The sequence below is a fragment of the Megachile rotundata genome, chromosome 14 (genome assembly GCF_050947335.1).
Source record: "Megachile rotundata isolate GNS110a chromosome 14, iyMegRotu1, whole genome shotgun sequence".
In the NCBI taxonomy this organism is placed as follows: Eukaryota; Metazoa; Arthropoda; class Insecta; order Hymenoptera; family Megachilidae; genus Megachile; species Megachile rotundata.
The window spans coordinates 5,957,074-5,978,015 of record NC_134996.1 but is presented as its reverse complement, the minus strand read 5'-3'; the positions used below and the strand labels follow the sequence as shown (position 1 = coordinate 5,978,015).

General features: G+C 33.9%; 1 protein-coding gene across 1 annotated transcript in view; it reads left to right on the top strand.

The window, feature by feature from the left end:
- LOC105662910 (autophagy-related protein 16-1-like) overlaps positions 1-20,942 on the top strand; it is a 73,130-nt gene that overhangs the window by 7,805 nt on the left and 44,383 nt on the right. Inside the window, exons 2-4 of the mRNA XM_076539824.1 lie at positions 4,104-4,283; positions 5,693-5,777; positions 10,081-10,227. Of these exons, the coding sequence (XP_076395939.1) occupies positions 4,104-4,283; positions 5,693-5,777; positions 10,081-10,227 (412 nt within the window). The remainder of the gene's footprint in view (positions 1-4,103; positions 4,284-5,692; positions 5,778-10,080; positions 10,228-20,942) is intronic.

The window sequence follows — 20,942 nt, the reverse complement described above, 5'->3', positions numbered from 1 at the left end:
AACGGTTCGGAATTAAATGTACGAAAGTATTTGAAAACTTATGTTTATATTGAGATGCGTCTTATGAAATTAGTTAAGGGTTGATGGGTGTAGGATAAATGTTAGGATATGTTAAATGGGTATAGGATAAATAGATAAAAGTTCACTTCTGATTGATTATTAATTCACAGTAATTTTTCTGCTCTTAGGTTGTCATATAAGATCACAGTTGTGATGAAAAGCTAGTTGCTATTAGTATAGTTACAGCTAGTGTACTATTTTTTAAAACTATCAAAAAATTATCATCTTTTGTCTGTATAGTAACACGACACTATATGTAACATATAACTGACTCACATATGTTTGATTACGTTAAGAGATTTTAAAGTACTATCAACTAATTTGTACGTCAAAGCAAGTAGTTTAAAAACGAAGGATTATCTGTACAACATGTAAGTGCATCCATTTTAACCTCCGTTTGATATGTTCCCTGTTGCCAAGCAATGATTCATTGTCATGATACACGTAGTGCGCTCGCATTAGCAACGGGATTCAACCAACGGCAATCATCGTTACCGTTTGCAAATAAGCTTGATGAATTAGAAGTATTTATCCGTTGGCCGAATACGAGAGAATTTCACGTACGATTTGTCGTTGCGGTGATTCGTTGCTCGTCGTCCTTAATCGCTATTCCATTTTTAAACGTGAAAACTGGCCGTGCAATCTGCGATTATAAATCAAGTGGTAGCGGGTAATGGAATATGGGCTGACAGGTTTTTTCTTAACGTGTGATTATAGTGTTGGTTTTATTATATATTGGATTATCGTATATTAAATAGACGATTTCGAAACATTAGACGTCCCATGGAGTTTCAGCTGTTTGTTGGATGCACTTTCAAGATAAACTGTTAATCGATCAAACTAGGGAATTTGAATTGATTTCACTATTGCTTACAGATAAAAATATTGTACATTTACTGTTATCATTTTTTCAAAAATGCAGAAAGCTACATGATTGATTGCTTAGTGGACGTCGACCACTGTGGTTAACCCAATAAATTAATATTTTCTTAGATTTATTGGGCCGCTATATCCTTAAATGACGGTATCTCTACATTTCTTTATTTTTACATTACTGTATCTCTTCAATGTTTACTTAACACCTTGTCTTATGATTTATTTGCGTGTCAGAATTAACTAATCACAGTTGCAATATTAATATGAACACAGAAAGTCAAAATATTATCAAAATGTTATAACAAAATGTTTACGTACTTTATACAGGCTGGCTCACCACATTTTGCCATCTAGATTTGCGTTATTATTATTGCTTATAGCAAACAATGTGTTAGATGAAGTTGAATGGTTTTGAGAGGGGCATATGCTGGTGGTATATTTTGTTTTGTAGGTGGACGTGTAAAGGACATATGAAGGTCATTAATGTTTTTTTAAATGGAATCATATATTTCTGATTGCATCAGCTGATACTCCTTCATATTCTTTACAAAAGAGTATTAATCTATTTATGTGAAAAAATCATTAGTTTAAGAGATATTTTAATTCTAACTTGTTATGAAATCGTGACTTTCTAGTCAATATTATGAATTGCCCTAACTGAACAGCAAATGTTTTTCTATATGCTTTGAGAGGTCACGTGTCACCAAACGAATTGTGAGTTTTTGTTTTTTTTTTGTTAAGCAGCAACAGTGAAATTTAGTCTCTGTTACGTCTCTAACAAAATGAATACAACAATATGGTGAATTATCACTTCATAATGAAGTATTCTAAAGAAGAGAAGATAGACATTTTATCAGTTCATTTTGCAGCTGGGAAAAAAGCTACACATGCAGAAAGATTATACACTACGGAATGTTAGTAAGTCATTAATTTCTCGATTCAGAAAGTGTTCTGATGCAAATGGTCGCCACATTGGACATTTTCTGTAAATAGACATTAAAATTAAAATATCTCCTAAAGTAATGATTTTTTCACATAAATAGATTAATACTTTTTTGTAAAGAATATGAAGAGGTATCAGCTGATGCAATCAAGAATACATGATTCCATTTAAAAAGACATTAATTACCTTCATATATCCTTTACACGTCCACCTACAAAACAAAATATACCACCAGCATATGCCCCTCTCAAAAGCATTCAACTTCATCTGAAACATTGTTTACTATAGGTAATATTAATGACGCAAATCTAGATGATAAAATGTGGTGAACCACCCTGTATATGCTGCGACCCTTGTTTATATAGAATATAACTGGATTTGAACTCGCAATTAACATGCACTAAAAATTCGAGTAGGATTTATTATAGTTAGAGTGCGTAGCGTTTAGAGTCAAAGTATGGCAGGGGGTTAAATTGATTCTTTCCTAGGTTTTTGAACTTCTAGACCATTTCCTTAATTACTGCATTTGCAGATGGTTTTATCCTTAAATTGTTTCATTTTGATAACATTTCATCCATGGATGAATAATTAGTTCACATCTATGGATCCCGAAATTCCGAGATCATTCCCTAAAACCTTTGATTGCTAAATCCTTAGAACCTTATGCTAGGTTCACATATCATCACACATTTCAACGAGTATAAAATTTAACGAGTGTAAAACATCAAACCTAAAATTGCACATAACTTTGTCCTCTACTTCTAATTTACTCGTATCCCACTTGTGTTCTAACACTCGAGCTATATTTGAACTTACTAGTTAAAACCATCCACGAATAAAATGCAGTATGTGAAAACTTCCGAATACCAAACATTTCTGAAAGCTTCGAAATAACCGAGTTCGAACGTTTCGTAATTACAACATTTCCAGTAAACATTCGCAACCGTAGGTGCTGTCTGCAGCATGGCCATAAATCATTCCAGTGTACTCGTCTCGCCCGCGCGATTCTTTTGTGCGAACGCGAATTTTTACAGGCCAATACCGATTTTACTTTGTTACCGTTGGTCTGTGTTAAATCAAACCGGTGATTTACTGGACGATCAATTAGCCTGTCGAACTTATCGCGACGATGCGTCGGTTATCGATATCGCTTCGGGCTGTACGCTTCCTGTGAAGATGGAATTACCGGGTCCAATTACTTCGCGGCGATATATCATACCCGTCAACTTAGCTGTACAGGCGTAAGCAGATTTTATGTGAATGCCGCGAATACGCGTTCCGATTGAATTTTCAGACCGAGAAACGAGATTGTCGCTGCGTTCCTCCGCGACTTTCGTGCGGCTTCCTGATTTCAATCAGTCTGCTATTGCGTTCCTGTAAATGTCTCACGATCTTTAATTAAATCGTTGAATTATACATGACGTGTTTTATGATTACTTCTTAAAACTGCAAGCATGGAATTTTCTACGTAACTGCATTTTTTAAGTCATCATTCTTAATAGAGTAAGAACATACTCTAGGTATTCATGTTGATGACGTGCAGAATTTTTCTTCTAAATGTGTTTTTATATTTTTTGAGTGGGAATGCGGAGAAAAGGAATTGTATTTTGAAGATGTTTTTGGAATAGAGGGATGAAAATATTTATTTGGGAAAAGGGAGAAATTCAATGGGAAGGTTAACAGATTTCAGAATTTATGAGTTTTTAGATTCAATAAATTGGACAGTTAGAATTTAAAAGTTTGCGATTTTGTAATATTAAAATTTTAATGTTAAACATTTGGTGAAATGAAAAGTTAAAAGATTGGGTATTTAGAAATTTGATGTTGGTAATTTGGAAATATGAAAATTTAGAAATTTAGTGTTGGTAATTTAGAACTTTATGTAAGTGGAAATTTAAAAATTTAGAAATTTATGCAGGTGGAAATTTAAATAGTTAGAAATTTGAAAGTTTGTAAATTTGAAAATTTATTAATTAGGAATTTTGGTAATTACGAAATTAGAAATACTGCACTTTCAAATTTCTGAATATTTAAACTTTTATGTCTTCAAATTTTGAACCTTAAAATTTTGTTAATTAACCTAAGAACTAGTGAATCGATCATGTGACCAGTAATTAATATACCAGTAATACTGTAATAATTTTCGTGTTTCAATGTCTGTTCGTTATTTAACTGACACAGATTCTCTAAATTCTAGAATAAACGTTCGAACTTTCTGTTGTAGGCATAGAAACAAAATTTGCTGGCTCTAGTTGCAACGATCTCGTGACTTCCGATGGGGCTGGTTCAACGATAATTAGCGGCCATTTCGATCAGAGAATCCGATTCTGGGATACCAGAGCCGAATCCAGTTCGAACGACATTCTTCTAGAGGGAAAAGTAACATCCCTGGATCTATCACGAGGTAAGTTTCATACATTCCAGTGATTTAATTACATTTTGAATTCTAATCCAATGGAACGTACTATAAATGTAATCTAACTAATAAAATTCTGTCGTTAAAGTGGATGTGTAATTTAAGGTTAAAATATCTCTGCTCTGAAATAATTTTTAATATGTAACAATTTTGGATTCAGAAATTGGTCTCATTGTAAGTGATGAGTCGTGCCTAAGATGTTAACAGTCATATTGAAATATAAAACGATTCCAGACAATTTACCTCTTTGTTATCCATTTTAAATATTTTTTTAACTATTTATTATCCATTTTAGCCACTTTATGTTTGGACAATCTGACTATCTTTATTTGCCACTTTATCAGCCACTTCATGTCTGAACAATTTGAATATCTTTTTCAAAACCCTGGTATTTTTATTACTTTTTTCCTCAAACTCCTTTAACACAACAGTGTTCATTAAAATTTTAGCTCTTTATATTAAAATGAAAAAATGTTTTGAATTTTTCTGTGAAAACCACTATTTTTTCAATATCTTCACGTTTCATATTAAACATTTAAGTTCACTGACATCAGCTATGAAATATGCTAAAATAAATTTCAAAGAATATTTAAAATTTTTTTTTAGTTGAGTAACTTTTTTACAAGAAATATTTTTAGTGACTCGGCTTTCATACGTCCTAGTGTGCCAGGTGTATTATTTTGGTCAAATGTGACTGTTAAGGGTTAATTTACTTATAGTATACGTCCAAGAATTTATCATGAAATAAACATTGAACTGTTAGGTTTTAGTTATGAAACTCTTAAATATCTAAATTTGAACATAAATGGACTTTCAAAATAAATTTAAGTAAATTTGTAGTGAGCAATCAATGTGTTGATTTCGAAAGAATAGAACCGAAACGATATAGTGGATACTGTAAAGTCCTACCCGATTACGTGGTGGCACTCTAATGCTTTTCCTTTATCATTCGCCGTAATACATTATGTATACTTCCATTAAAGTATAATATACCATTCCCTGGGAAATGTTCCCGTTAGATTCAGAATGAAACCTTTCTCGAACGCTTCCCCATAAGATTTATACGTCTCGAAAAGGAATTACTTACTTAGCGGATTCGTCTCGATGCATTTCGTGGCATACCAAACATTCTTTTTTTTTCCTTCTTTTTTTTACTTCGCCCTATCTCTTTTTCTGTTCCACATCCTCCCCTATCCTTGTTCAAATAACGGAGATTCAGGGAAACTTCCAAGCGACGTGATCGGAATGCGATCAGAACATAATCAGCGATTGCTTATTATCTTTATTCAGGCACGTACACGACAGGCCTGTTGTATGTCTAACCGTATTAGTACAACCAATTTAACTTTAACATAGACAACATGCAAATTCAACCACCAACACCTGCTTGTTTTCAGATGCAAATTATCTTTTGAGCTGTGTCAGGGACGATACGTTGAAACTCATTGACCTGCGGATGAAGAAGATCATCGGATCGTTCAGGTGAGGGATAGCTATTGTCAGTTATGCTCTGCTGTAAAATTTTTCTACAACCGTGTGCTGACTCGCGCACGTTTATTCAACAGAAATTAATCCGTTGAATAATAATTGAATATGAGTCCGAACGGTTGACTCGAAGACGTCCTAAACGGTGGACTCGTGAAATTGATAAGTCCGTCGCGAATGACTCGTGAAATTTCTAAGTCCATAATCGAATGACTCGTAAAATTTCTAAGTCCGACTTAGGTGACTTTACTTGAGATTCTTTTTAGTCCGACTCGGATGACTAATGTTGGAATTCTGACGAGACGTTCCGTCGTTACTTCCTCGAAACGTCGGAAGTGCAAGGAGGCATGCTGATTGGTTCTCATTAGAAACGTTGATTTTCCAATCAACATGCCCCTTGACTTGGGCCCACCCTCTCTTGCGCCCTGAGCGCGCCTTTTTTGGAAGAGGGTGGGAAAAAATACCGATGAGTACGGGAGGATCTCGAAGGCCGGCAACGCCGGGGTTTTTCCCTCCAGGTGACACGCACGTTGTCCTAAAAAGTACCGCTAGGACGGAACCGAGGCCCATCCTCGGTGACCCTTCGGGAAAAACCCTGTTTATGACGGAGTAGTTATTGAAGACTAAATGAAACTTAGAAATTCTAAAGGCATTGTTCGAAAAAATGTAAAACTAAATTGCCGTCGATGGCTAAAAATCTGTCTTTCAAAAATAACTGTTACCCGGACTCATCATAAACTACCTACGAAATCCTCGCGTATTGTGTTCCGTAGCACGTTCGGAACAAACCGTCTGTAATTTTTTGTGCTTTCATTTGGTAGTTTCATTTGCTATTTAGTGTACTTTAGCATTGATTGGACAAGGTTTGCAAATTTTATGCTTCACCTTCTAAATTAACAAATTGTCAAGTTATGTAAGTTCTGGATTTCTGAATTTCTAAATGATTGAACTTGTAAATTCCCGAATACCTAAATCCCGGTTAGCTAAATTCCTGAATTTTTAAATTCCTAAATTACTAAATTGCCGAATTCCAAAATACCCTACATCCCAAGTTGTCGAATTTCCATATTCCCGAATATTTATATCCCCGAATTTCTAATTTCCCGAATTCCTAAATTCCGGTTAGTTAAATTCCTGAATTTCTAAATTCCTAAATTACTAAATTGCCGAATTCCTAAATTCCCGAATTTCCACATTCCCGAATATTTATATTCCCGAATTTCTAATTTCCCGAATTCCTAAATCCCGGTTAGCTAAATTCCTGAATTCCCAAATTTCCGAATTCCTAAATTCCTAAATTAATAAATTGCCGAATTCCTAAATTTTCCACTTCCTAATTTCTCGAATTATTAAATTTCTCACTTCCTATGTCTCTGAATTTCTAAATTCCCCACTTCCTAATTTCCTAATTTCTAAATTCCCGACTTCCTAATTTCCGAATTTCTAAATTCCCCACTTCCTAATTTCCCGAATTCCTTAATTCCCCACTTCCTAATTTCCCGAATTCTCCAATTCCCAAATTTCTGAATTCCCCATTTCCTAAATTCCCAAATTACAAACATTGCTGAATTTCTAAACTACCGAATTCTCATATTTCCGAATTTCTAAATTCGCCTCTTCCTAATTTCCGAATTTTTAAATTCCCGAATTTCTAAATTCTCCACTTCCTAGTTTCCCGAATTCCTATATTCTCGAATTACTAAATTGCTTAATTTCTGAACCCCCGATTTCTCATATTCTCGAATATCTATATCCCCGTATTTTTAAATTCCCCACTTCCTAATTTCCCGAATTCCTTAATTCCACACTCCCTAAATTCCTTGCTTTTTATATTCCCAAATTACTAAATTGCCGAATTCTCATATCCCCGAATTTCTAAATTCTCCACTTCCTAAATTCCCGAATTCCTGAATTCCTTACTTCCTATATTCCCAAATACCTAAATTTCCGAATTCTTAAATTCCCCTCTTCCTAAATTCCTAAATGCTCAAATTTCTACGTTTCCCACTGCACAAATTCCCAATATTCCAAATTCTCTAATTCTTACATACTCAAATTCCTAAATTTCTCAAATTCTAAGTTTGAAAATTTTGCACTTCACAATGTAGAAATTCAACAACTCAGAAACTCACAAATTTGAACCTTCCATATTTTATAAAAAATTTCCTACTTTCCAAATCCCTAAATTTAGAAATATTACATTTTCTAAATTTAATTAAATATTACGTATAAATTTAGACATTATTAAGTGCATAGACTTCTAATTCTATAAATTGGAAAATCTGAAATCCCTGCCTCATCCCTCTGTGATCCTTATATGCACCATGCATCCCGATCGACACTTGATCTGCCCATCACTGGTCTGCATAATGTGTATAATCTGACGTATAATCCGAGAACATAATAGATCTAGAATGGAACATATCTTATTCGGAAGCACATCGTTCGTACAGCGGAACCCACGATTTTTCGACGTGTTTATCTTTTTATGCGATCGAATAAAATTTATAATTGTAACGCAGACAATTATTTTAATATTAGGATCAATTGCTCTTTCATTCACTTACATTTGAATGTTCTTTTGTTTATGAAAGATATAAAATGGAACGTATTATAGGTTCACAAGAGGCAAGCTGTTATTATAAAGTTGATAGTAGGAATAATGACCGCGATATAGTGCTACTGAGGATAATTACAGTGATTCGCTACTGAATACGCGTTCTATGTGACTATAGTTCCTCAGTGAAATCGTTTTTATACAACAATCGTTTCTAGCTCTTTTTTGTTGGTGCAGTTAAGAGTCCCTTCCTTTGTTTTGTCTCTTCAATCATATCAAGTAAATACATGTATAAGCAGTTGCAAATGATTTTGTAGCACGTAGTATTGATTTAAACGAGTTGGGCTAAGTTGTATTATTATAAGTAAAAAGTACTGCTGTATTATTCAATGAACTTAATGTATAATTAATTTAGCTCTACATGCTTATTTTCTTTAAACATCAGTCAGTATCTTTATATTTATGTACTTTCATTTTATTTAAAATTGTAGTAGAAATTGTAAAGAAAAATATTTACACATGAATGTTTAATAAAATCTGGAAATATTGTACAAGTTAGATTTTGCAAATATATATTTATTAAATAAAAGTATTAAAGAAGTGTGTTTATTTTAAATGTATTAGTAATAACTGTAATTGGATTTGTTAGTGTTACTTATACCGTTTAACTTTCCCCATTTTAGCTCTAGCATCCACCATTTTATGATCCATTAACCCAACTTGATATTGGATTACGTTCGTTAGATTCGATTAGGTTATGTTGACCTATAAGTTTTGAAATTTTGTTTCAGAAATTGTATCATACAATAGTAACACAAATGTTTTATTTATTTCTGCTTTTAGTATAAATATGTCAAAGGTATGTTTAAAATTAGAGTTTTTTAATTCAGAATAAATTCTCTTCTTAGTATAATAGTTGTTAAACAGAAGCTTTTCAATAACTTCTTTTAACGACATGTTTTTGGTATATTCTCTACCATTGTTAATCAAACACATGATTTATTACAAGACAATTTAGATTAATATTAAATAAAAAATTACATAAAAATTTCAATTTATAGTAAATGGCTTTTATTTATAGTATACTAAAATATTAACAAATAATTACTGTTATGGCAGGTTCTAATAAAAATACTCAAATTAAAATATTGTAATTAATTAAACAAGCACATGCTTTATAATAAAATAATATAAATTTGTATATGATGTAGTTTATATTAAATAATTTATCTTTGTAACAAAATACAAAATCAACAGACACTTTGTCTGGCATATATTCTAATAAAAATTTTTCAATCAGAACATTGAAATTAAATAAACACACGATTTATAACAAAATAATTGAGATTTGTGTTTCGTCAAAAATTAATTTAAAAATTAAGCCGACATTAAACAGTCTGTGTTTACGTTAAAATACAAATTCAACAAATGTTTTGTAACGTGACAAATTTCAATAAAAATCCTCGAATCAAAACATTGTAATTAATCAATCAAGCACATAGATTATAACAAAACAATTTAAATTCCTGTTTAATCAGAAATTAAATAGAAAAGTGAGTTTATATTAAACAATTTACGTTTATATTCAATCAAAACTGAAGTTAAAACTGAAATCTGTATTAAACAATTTGTGTTCATAACAAAACTCAAAATCAGCAAATACTTGAACCGTGACGGATTTCAATCAAAACGATTCTCGAATTAAAACACCACAATTAATTGCGATGTCTGTTTGATTTGCAGTGCTGATGGCTTCAAAGTCGGTTTCGATTGGACACGAGCAACTTTCAGTCCCGATGGACAATACATAGCAGTGGGATCGTCCGATGGGTCCGTTTTCATTTGGTCCGTCGCCACAAACACGATCGAAACTGTCCTGAAAAATCACTCGTAAGTATATCATTCCTTTGCAATAACACTAGAGTTTATTATAAGATATAAACTGCGTACATTCGTGCGTCAATGGGAAGGCAAATGTACCCATTAGCTATCCCGTCTACGTTAGTGTTCCCATTCAGTTTATTTTACTCAATTAAAGATGATAAATAAAACGGTCTACTAATTGCAATCGCAGAACGTGGAAATTATATGGTATTTTATTCGCCGATTTAAAAGTTGGTTTGTTATTGTGATGGATGTTACGTGGAATTACAGACTTTTGTAAGATGAGTTTTCAATTCTTCAATTCTTCAATTCTTCAATTCTTCAATTCTTCAATTCTTCAATTCTTCAATTCTTCAATTCTTCAATTCTTCAATTCTTCAATTCTTCAATTCTTCAATTCTTCAATTCTTCAATTCTTCAATTCTTCAATTCTTCAATTCTTCAATTCTTCAATTCTTCAATTTTCCAAATTCCTACGTATCCATATTTCTAAACTACCAAATTTTCAAATATTTAAATTGTTAAATTGTCGAAATGTCCAAACAGCAAAATTCGAGAATTTACAAAATTCCAAAGTCTTCCAATCTCTAAGTTCTACGATCTAACAATTTTCCAATCAGATAATAATATATCTCTTAATTTTTAATTATCCCAAACTTTTTAAATCCCAAAATTCCGAAATTTCACATGTACAAAATTCCAAAATTCCTAAAATTCCCAAAATTCCCAAAATTTCAAAAATTTCCAAGATTCCCAAATTGTTTAATTTCCTTAAATCTAATAATTCTCAAACACACTAGTTGTCAAATGACTAGTTCTCAAATTATTAGAAACTTGCAACTTAGAACACAGAACTATTATAGGCAATATTATGTACTTTTTTCGAGTACACCGTCATTGTCCCTAAAAAAACTCTACCATGCTCGTTACTGTCATCCACATTCTGATTATTGTGAACCGCTTTCCATTTCGATGAAACCAGTTTAATCCACACATTCCTCGAGTCATAAAGAAATACTTAAAGTTTTCTTGAAATACTTTAACCCTTCTGAAAATTCAAAAAATTGCATCAATGAAATGTAAAAAAATTGCCTTCACTCTCACTCTTGCACAAAATGAATGTCGTTACTTTCATTTAGATCAATCTTGATTATTTAAGCAGGAGATGAGATTTAATTAGTCACGGTGAGATAGTTGATAGAAACCTGATAAGTAGTTTATGAGATGTATTTCATGATCGAGTTTCTTGTCGCTGACAAGGAATTCTTATCGATTTTACGTCAGGTCAGACAGTGAACCACCATAAATCAACGCGTTCAGAAACTTCTTTATTTTTGATCTGGCAGAAAAATGTTCCAGAAAGAGTGCAAGGTGAACCACTTTACATTACAGTATGGAACAACGCTTTTGTTGCCCGCTGTATAGGAAAATGGAACAAGAAAAGATTGGTACGGTTTCAAGAAAGAAATTTCTTGGATGAGATAAAGCGTTTATATGGTAGATTTGCGATAAACTGTTGAAACGGCTATCGATCTTGCTACTGAATTTCTCTTCTGTTCGACACATTCGTCGTAAAATTTATGAAGAAGATTCATTAAATCATTTTACTTGTATTCGTAAAATACAGAGAGTTCCAAGGACAATGTGTCAGGTTACACTTTACAAGGGTGAATTTTACCCAAGGGTGAAATTTTTTTAAAATTTGCTCTTGTGATAATTTTGGCCTATTCACTAGTTGGTGACGATTTCAATTTTCATAGTAGAATTAGATAGAAGTTAAAAAATGCTACTTCATTTATTGGAACTCTTGACTCTATGACACGTTGACAGATACTGTGGCAACCTTTGTTTATTTTATATTGTTTTTATTTAATTTTGTTTAAATTTTAATTAATTTAAATTTTAGTTTAAATTTTTTATTTTGTTTAATTCAAAATGTAATACAATTTCTGTGCAACATGGGGGTATTTTAGTTTCTGAAATCCTGTGCCCCAAAGAGTTAAACTAAATATGTTAAACATTTTAATCGAAGTTGAATGTAAGTATAATAGTCAGTTAAAGTGTGAATATATTTTTCTGAGACACCCTGTACAAGCATCCAGATAATTTTCTATTAAAATTTTATGAAACAATTTAAAAATTCGATTCCAAAGATAATGAAATACGGATCTTTTCAATTAAAGTTTTGTGCAATCGTATTGTTGCGTTATTTCATTTTCCTCGATATTCTTGGTTCAATTCTGAAGAGTTTATTTTGGTCACAAAACTTGTATGGAAGAAACTTCATTAATCATTCCAAGAGAAATTTCAAAATTTTTATAAATGAATTCTATTGGGAATTAAACGTCTTACAATTTTTTCGATAATCAATCATCGTATTGTTGAAGTTCAGTATCAAAGTTTTATTATAATAGAAAGGGGATATAAAAATGTAGGGGTGAAAACATTTGGGATCATAGTCATTTGAAATTTCTAAAATATCGAAATTCAAGAAAATATAGAAATTCTACAATAAAATAGAAATTGGAATCTAAACTAGAATAGAAAATTGGAAATATGCAAACTTCAAAATATAAAACTCCAGGAGTATAAGGATTTGATAATTGTATGAATTAGAAACTATAAGTTCAAAATACAAAAACTCGGGAATACAATCTATGAAAATAAATATAACATATTGAAAAATTGTGCAGTATACAGGGTGTCTCACAATTAGTGTAGGTCCTTGAAATGGGAGGTTGCTGACATGATTCTGAATAAAATTTCCCTTTGCAAAAATGAGGATTGAAGCTTCGTTTTTGAATTATTAATTATTATTAAAAACACGAACCAATCAGAGCGCGAGGATTACGCATGCGCAGACGCGAGAGCGACAGCTTCGAATGCGTAGTACTTACCACGCGTTGTATTTACCACGCACTGTATTTACAACGCGTTCTTTACCACGTACACTGTACTTACAACGCGTTGTATTTACCACGTGCTGCACTTACCACGCGTCGTATTGACCACGCATTACGTTTACCACGCGTTGTATTTACCACGCATTGAATTTATCACGCGTTGTATTTACCACGCGTTGAATTTACCACACGTTGCTTACCACGTGCTGCGCCTACCACGCGTTGTATTGACCACGCATTGTATTTATCACGCGTTCTTTACCGCGCATTGTATTTACCACGCGTTGTATTGACGACGCATTGTATTTATCACGCGTTCTTTATCACGCATTGTATTTACCACGCGTTGTATTTACCACGCCTTGAATTTACGGCACGTTACTTACCACGAGCTGCGCCTACCATGCGTTGTATTGACCACGCATTATAGTTACCACGCGTTGTATTTGCCACGCATTAAATTTATCACGCGTTGCTTACCACGCATTGAATTTATCACGCGTTGCTTACCACGTGCTGCACTTACCACGCATAGTACTTGCCACGCCTTGTATTTACCAGGCGATACATTCACCACGCACTGATTTCTTATGTGTTGCACTCACTAAGCGTTGAATATACTGTATATGTAAGTACACTACATTTACTACTCTGCCGCGAGTTCGAAGCTGTCGCTCTCACGTCTGCGCATGCGAAATCTTCGCGCTCTAATTGGTCCGTGTCTTTCCTTAATAATTCAAAAACGAAGCTTCAAATCCCACTTTTGCAAAGGGAAATCTTATTCAGAATCGTGTCAGCTATCCCTCCTTTCAGGGACCTACACTAATTGTGGGACACCTTGCATAAATTTCGTCATACAAAAATTTAGGGATATATTTTTATTGCGACAGATATGAATGATAAAATTACTTGAGAATAAGCATAACATGTGTAACAACTTACTCAGTAATTAGCATAGCATACAGAAAATAATTCCCTAAAAACGAACACAGCTCATTCGCATATGAATATCCCAGAAGTGATGTCATTGGCTCTGTAGTGCCGAAGTGTGCCAACAGTTTCTAATATGGCATATATTTATATAAATTATCTTTTATCGTTTTCATATGAAGATTCTTTCATCGATACGGTTCCCTGATGCGATGGAACACCCTGTATGCTTGTACGCGCACGAGTTCATATTCTTTTTATAACGATTGGAACGGGCAATAACGATATTAAATTCTGGACCGTTTTAAAATCCATGCATGGAAAAAAGCTGTTAAATTTTATACTGGTATTTTACGGTGTTCCCGCTGCCAATAATGGTAAAACATATTAAAATATAAAAGTCAGATCGCGATACCCTGACTGTTATCTCCGTGTAAAATCTCCTAGCGATCGGGATATCACGACTCGGCAATTGAGCCAATTAATTAATTCAATTTGTCCATCGTGTCTTAATCGTTTCTTAAAGTTGAACCCGATTTTAATTAATTAGTCAATGCTTCATTTGCTTTATTTCCGTTTCATTCAATAACTCGGAGATAGAGGTGCCTATTTATCGGTGCAATAAGGCGGGTTCGAAGGAACTGGTTACTGAAAGCTGGAAATAAGAATCGCGCTCATTAAAACCGATCACGCTATCGTTATCCAGTCCAGTTGAAATTTCATCCTTTTTGCGAATACAGAAATTTATAGAATATTGGAAAGATTCGACCATCCCTGGAATTTATGATAAGTGGAAGGAATACAAATATAGCGTTAATCAATTGTTATTCGTTTATTAATAATTAGGTTTGAAAATGTCTAGATTTTTGGATGTTTGGGATTATGAGTTCTGGGAAAATTTTGAAATTTTCAAGTGTAGGAATTGTTTTGTAGTAGGACGTTTTAAGTTTGGAAATTTAGAAATTTTCAGATTAAGAATTTTCAAATCTGAAAAGGCAGTTTTTTCGAATGTAGAAATTTCAAATTCACAAATTCACATATTCTCGTATTAACATATTCATATATTCACATACTCGCAAATTCAAATATTAATAAATTAACAACTTCACAAATTCACAGATTCACTCATTCCCATATTCACATGTTGACATATTCACATATTCATATATATTCACATATCCACATATTTCACATATTCACATATTCACATATTCGCATATTCACATATTCACATATTCACATATTCACATATTCACATATTCACATATTCACATATTCACATATTCACATATTCACATATTCACATATTCCCATATACATATATTCACATATTCCCATATACATATATACACATATTCACATATTCACACGTTCACACATTTACACATTCACACGTTCACACATTCACACATTCACATATTTAAACATTTATATATTCATACATGTACACATTCGCAACATTTACACATTCACACACTCACACATTCATATACTTCCCAAATTCACCAATACACAAGTTTAAAACACTGCAAATTTTGAATTTACTAAATTTACAAATTTGCAACTCTTTCAATTTTCAAATTCTTAACCTTTTAATTAGATAAATAAATTTTCTACTTTAACTACTTTCATACAAATATATCATATTGTCATCACTTTCGTTGTAAAATGTAAAATGTCAAACTCTTATTATATCTTTTTTACTATTTTCTTCTACCTAGTTTGACTATAATAATAACTCTTTGGCTGCTAAAATATAAATTTTGATCACTCTATATTCAATGTTTTATTAAACTTATCTACATTCAATCTATCAAGTGTAAATAACTGAATATCAGCAATATTTTAGAAAATATCTTCAATATTTTACAATCACAGACATTTTATAGTTTCGTTCAAATTTGTCGCAGCCAAACCTATTTAAATTTCTTAAATTTCGTATACCAAAGCATTTCCAACAAAAATGAAAAATGTTGCAAGTGAAGGATTAATCGATAAAATACGATCATTATTGATCGAGTATCAGAAGCGACACAGTGCCTCGTTAAGAGCGAATAATAAATATAACAAAAGAAGTCCCATAAAACATGATCGAAGAGAAGCCTGTGACATTACTTTATTTTCATAATTAATTCCTTAGCACTTTTAAGGTAAAATGTTGTCAAAAGTATAAAGCGTGTTCCTATCAACAGCAAGAATCGTATTTAACTCCGAGGACATTAATTCATCTCCGAAGGTTGATTAAAGGAAGCTTCTGATTCAGAGGATCAAGGAATTATCGTCTCATCAAAAGATCATCAAGTATCGTGTGCTTATCTGACTCCAAATATCTCGGTACCAAGTCAGTTTTCTCTCGACCTTAATAAATTCGTCCCTGAAGAAGGTGAACGCTCGTTTTTTCCAGCAGATCTAAAATTTATCTCATCCATCCTCGCGTCGGGATTGATCGTTCCAGCTAAATAAGAGGGTATTAAAAGCGCGTTAACATCGAATTAAAAGTCATTCTAAGACGACCGCTCTATCGCGTGCTATTAAGGTGAACACACTTTGATTTATCTTTAATTCTCTCTTCGGTTTTTATCCGCGTAGCCTGATCGTCTCCGGGGAGTTCGCTAAGCTTGTTCAGGGAAGCGCTAAAGCGTTCATAATCGTAGCAGGCATCCACCCCTGGAGTTTTGCATCCTTCGAAGGATTCCAGAGAATGTCCATCCTTCAGGAAGCTGGAACGGTTCGGAAAAATATTTCGGCGTGACCCGATTTCCTTCTCCAATTTTCCAGCTCTGTATCTGCGGACACGCCCGCCTATCTAGCGTCGGATATATAATATTTTTCTACGTGCATATACGTGTGTGTACGATACATCCCGATATCGCAAATTTATACGGTAGCTTGGATGCCAGCAACTTCTTCGAGCCGGCGAGCCGGTAGCCGCAATTCAAACTGTCACCTCGAGTGAACGAATGACTCTTATTTAGAATACGTACGCGTGGCAGAGGGTCCAGTTATATTTTTTAATCTTTAATACCTTGTATGCAAAGGCAGTATCATTTGTATTACATTTGTAACCATTATACCAAGTGATGTTTAGATATATAACTGCGAATTTGTCTGTTAATACAAGTTGTTCTGCAAATTGCTGCAAAGTGCGATACAAATAACTTGTCCGTAAATCTACATGGAACAACAAGTTAAGTTTTTTTATATAAACATAGTGTTTGAGAGAGTTGAGTATGATTACACGTGTATTTGTTACCAACTTTGTAGTTTCGCTATTTGATTTGTATTTGTTTATTTGCAATGTTAAGATAAGTCTTGTGGCTGGATTGCTTTGTACTGAAGAATTTGTTGCAAGTATCAGTTTCTGTTATATTTAGGATAGCTTCAAGAAGAAACCAATTTTTTGATATTAAGCTGTCTGCTTTGATATTTTCATATCGACATACTGTGAAATCATTCGTTTATTTTGTTGCATGAAAAATTGCGTTATTTGAAAACTGCTTTAAAATAAAAGTGATTCTGGAACGTGTTAACATTATATTTTAGATCTATATCTACATCTGCTGCATCAACGTGCCCAAAAATGTTACCAGACTAAACAAAAATTCATATTTCTCGAAAGTTTAAGAATACCTGTTCGGTATCTTTCAACTCTTTGAACTGTAACAATAACGACACTTAAGTAACAAGGGTTCTCCACCCCTCGAGCAGAATCATACTCTCCTTGTCTGCAACATCAAGTAACTCGATCTCGGAGTCATCAAGCACCATCGAAGGGTGTTTCAACATCGTTTCTTCCACGTCTCGACAGGCAGGCGTAAGGTGACGCCATAAGATGAGACTACGAAACGGAGGCAAAAAACGGTAGTCGACTATGCGCTTCTTTTGCAGTCACCTGGTCGGCGTTGATCGTTTTCGCTCGAATTTCACGGTAGACGCGGATCGGTAGATCCATTCTACAATTATACCTTCTTCACTCAGCCTCCTCCACCTCCTCCTCCCGTAGTCGTTGACCGCTTCGTCCTCGGCCTCCTCGAGTTTCCCAAGGACGCTGGATCTTCGGTGGTGGTTTCTATGGGAGAGCCCAGCGGGCGGTTGTGTAGTCGGGCGTGCACCTAAGTACCGGTCGTATCGAAAAATATCTTAAGCACCGGTCACGTAGAAGCTGATTCGGTGAGGCTGCCATACGCGTGTGTGATTCCTCCTGATCCGTGTGTAAGTATGCGAGCACGTTTCACTGTTATTACTTTCACCGTGGCTGGAACCACGGCGTTCGTGGTCAGCAACGTCATCTTTCGTCGTCATCTCTCTCCTAGTCGTCCTCATCACCTTCCGTCTACCTTACTCTCCCTCGTGATCGTTCCAGCACCCAGTATCTTGTAATTCATACGTTCAGGCGCATACGCGTTCAGGAATCCCTGGACTAACTTAATAAGCGCCTCGCCCTTTCGCCCTTCGTCCCTTTATCCATCGTTTCGCACGTTTTTGCTTCGCAGCATCTCGCACTTGGATGTTTCGCGATCTCGTATTTAATGCTCGTCCTCGAAACTCGGGTACTGTTCACTTTGGAGTATATCTGACTTTCTCAGGTGTCGTGAAGCAGGAGGAGGATTCTTATTAAGAATTTTTTAGCATTTGGCAATTTTGGACTAGCACAGAATTTGGGGCATTTAGTAAGCTGCGAATGTGGGAATTTAGGAAATTTGTGTTTAACGAATTTGGGGATAAGGGTATGTAGTTTTGGAATTTGGTGATTTTGGGACTTTGAGATTTAGGAATGTGGAAGACAAGGATTTTAGGATTTGTAAATTTAGGAAATTTTCAAACCTCCAAATCTCCAACTCTCCAACTCCCCAAATCTCCAAATCTCCAAATATCCCAATTTTCCAACTCTCCAAATCTCCAACTCTCCAACTCTCCAACTCTCCAATTCTCCAACTCTCCAACTCTCCAACTCTCCAACTCTCCATCTCTCCAAATCTCCAAATATCCCAATTTTCCAGCTCTCCAAATCCCAAAATTTCCAACTCTCCAACTCTCCAAGTCCCTAGATCTCCACATTCAAAAATCTAAAACTCATGAAAGGAAACCACAATAAGAAAGAAAAACTCGGCCACCCTCCTGTGAAACAAACTGTACAGTCGTAACAGTTGAATAAGGCGTGAGGTTCGAACGTTTCGAGAACCATTTTGCAAACCGATGGAATGTAACTGCGAGTTAGTCGCTGAGTTAACTGATTACTATGCACGATCCTCTCCTTGCTGTTTCGTTCCTCTTCTTGGCCGCGTTCTACGTCGAGGGATGATAAAAATTCCGCACCCTCCAGTTGGCCGATCCGATGAAAGTCGGAGTAACTGGTTTCACAGCTAACCGGAATGATGGAATTGCGTTCCTTCTGTATTTGTTCTTCACATCGCGTGCGCTTCGACAGATCTATTGCTTCGGCCATTTTGCCTTTCTGTTCCCTTTTTTTCGATTGACATGGCGGTGTAATTCTGCGTTCACCGACTCACAAAGATGGAAGAATAATATCGATGAATTTAATTCTCTCGTGGAAACTAAGGTTCTTTTATTTCTTTTGTTTCATAACGACCTTGATGTTCCAATAGAAGGGGACAAACAAGATTTAGCTTTGTTGCTTCTCGGGTAAACTGAAATCGTAACATTTAGACATATTTAGTTCTATTACAGTTTATTCGATGTTTTTTTGAAACAATTTGTCACTTATTTATTTTCCAAATTACTAGTAATGAATTGATGAAATTTACATATTAAGAACTAATTTTATAGAATAAGTAATATTGCTATGATCAATATATGTACAAGTGAGGTTAGGTTAAACCGAATTTGTCAATCTAATCATATTGCAAACATTTCTTTTAGAACTTTGCAAGATAAAGTTTTGAAATCATTTTAACAAGTGTAGCAGAAAATAGTAATTGTATGAAATGTTTATCTTTGAGTTATCTACATGATTTTATAGAGAGTTACGTTATCTTTGGATTTATCTACATGATGTTAGAGTTATTTATCTTTTGAATTGTTTACGTGATGTTAAAATTATTTACGTTCGCTTTTGCATTATCTACATGATGTTAGAATTATTTACGATGTTACATTGATGTTAAAATTATTATTTTTTAATTATCTACATGATATTACAATTACAATTACAAATACAATTCTGTTATCTTTGAATTATCTACATCATATTACAATGATTTTCTTTACCTTTTTCACGATGTACATAATATTACAATTATTAGCTTTATCTTTAAAATTACATGCATGATGTTAGAATAATTTACATTATTTTCTTAATAGCCTCTATGAAATTACAATTATTTACGTTATCCCTTGAATTATCAACGTTCCGCTAAATACACGAAGTAAATACACTGAAACTGTATCGGTCTGATGTTACTTCCGTTTAATCAATAACCATCCAACGTGTTTGATTTTACTGTAATTCAGAGGCAAATATAACCGTAGTTATCTGTATTAGTTTCACGAAAAGAAACATAACCTCAATTACGAGTAAATTATGTTAGTTGAATTTACCACCAGCCGCGGTTAAAATAACCCAGATAGCCTGTTTAACGGAGATACCAGATCTCTACAACCTGTTCAGGGTGTAAAACGATCCCACTTTTTTTCCATAAAATTCTTGCGTTTGTGTGTTCTCGTAAAAGTCAATTGCATCTGTGAGTAATCAAACTCAGGCATTATCACCGCCCTGCGAACTATAAATTCGTGCAACTGTGTAGCATCGGCTATAAACTAATGAATGTAGTCGTTAACGGTAAAATTTTCATTGAACATATGTTTTTGTGCGTATCACTTATCTTAACATTTAGATGCCTCGATCATCGGATAAGTACGACAGAAGTG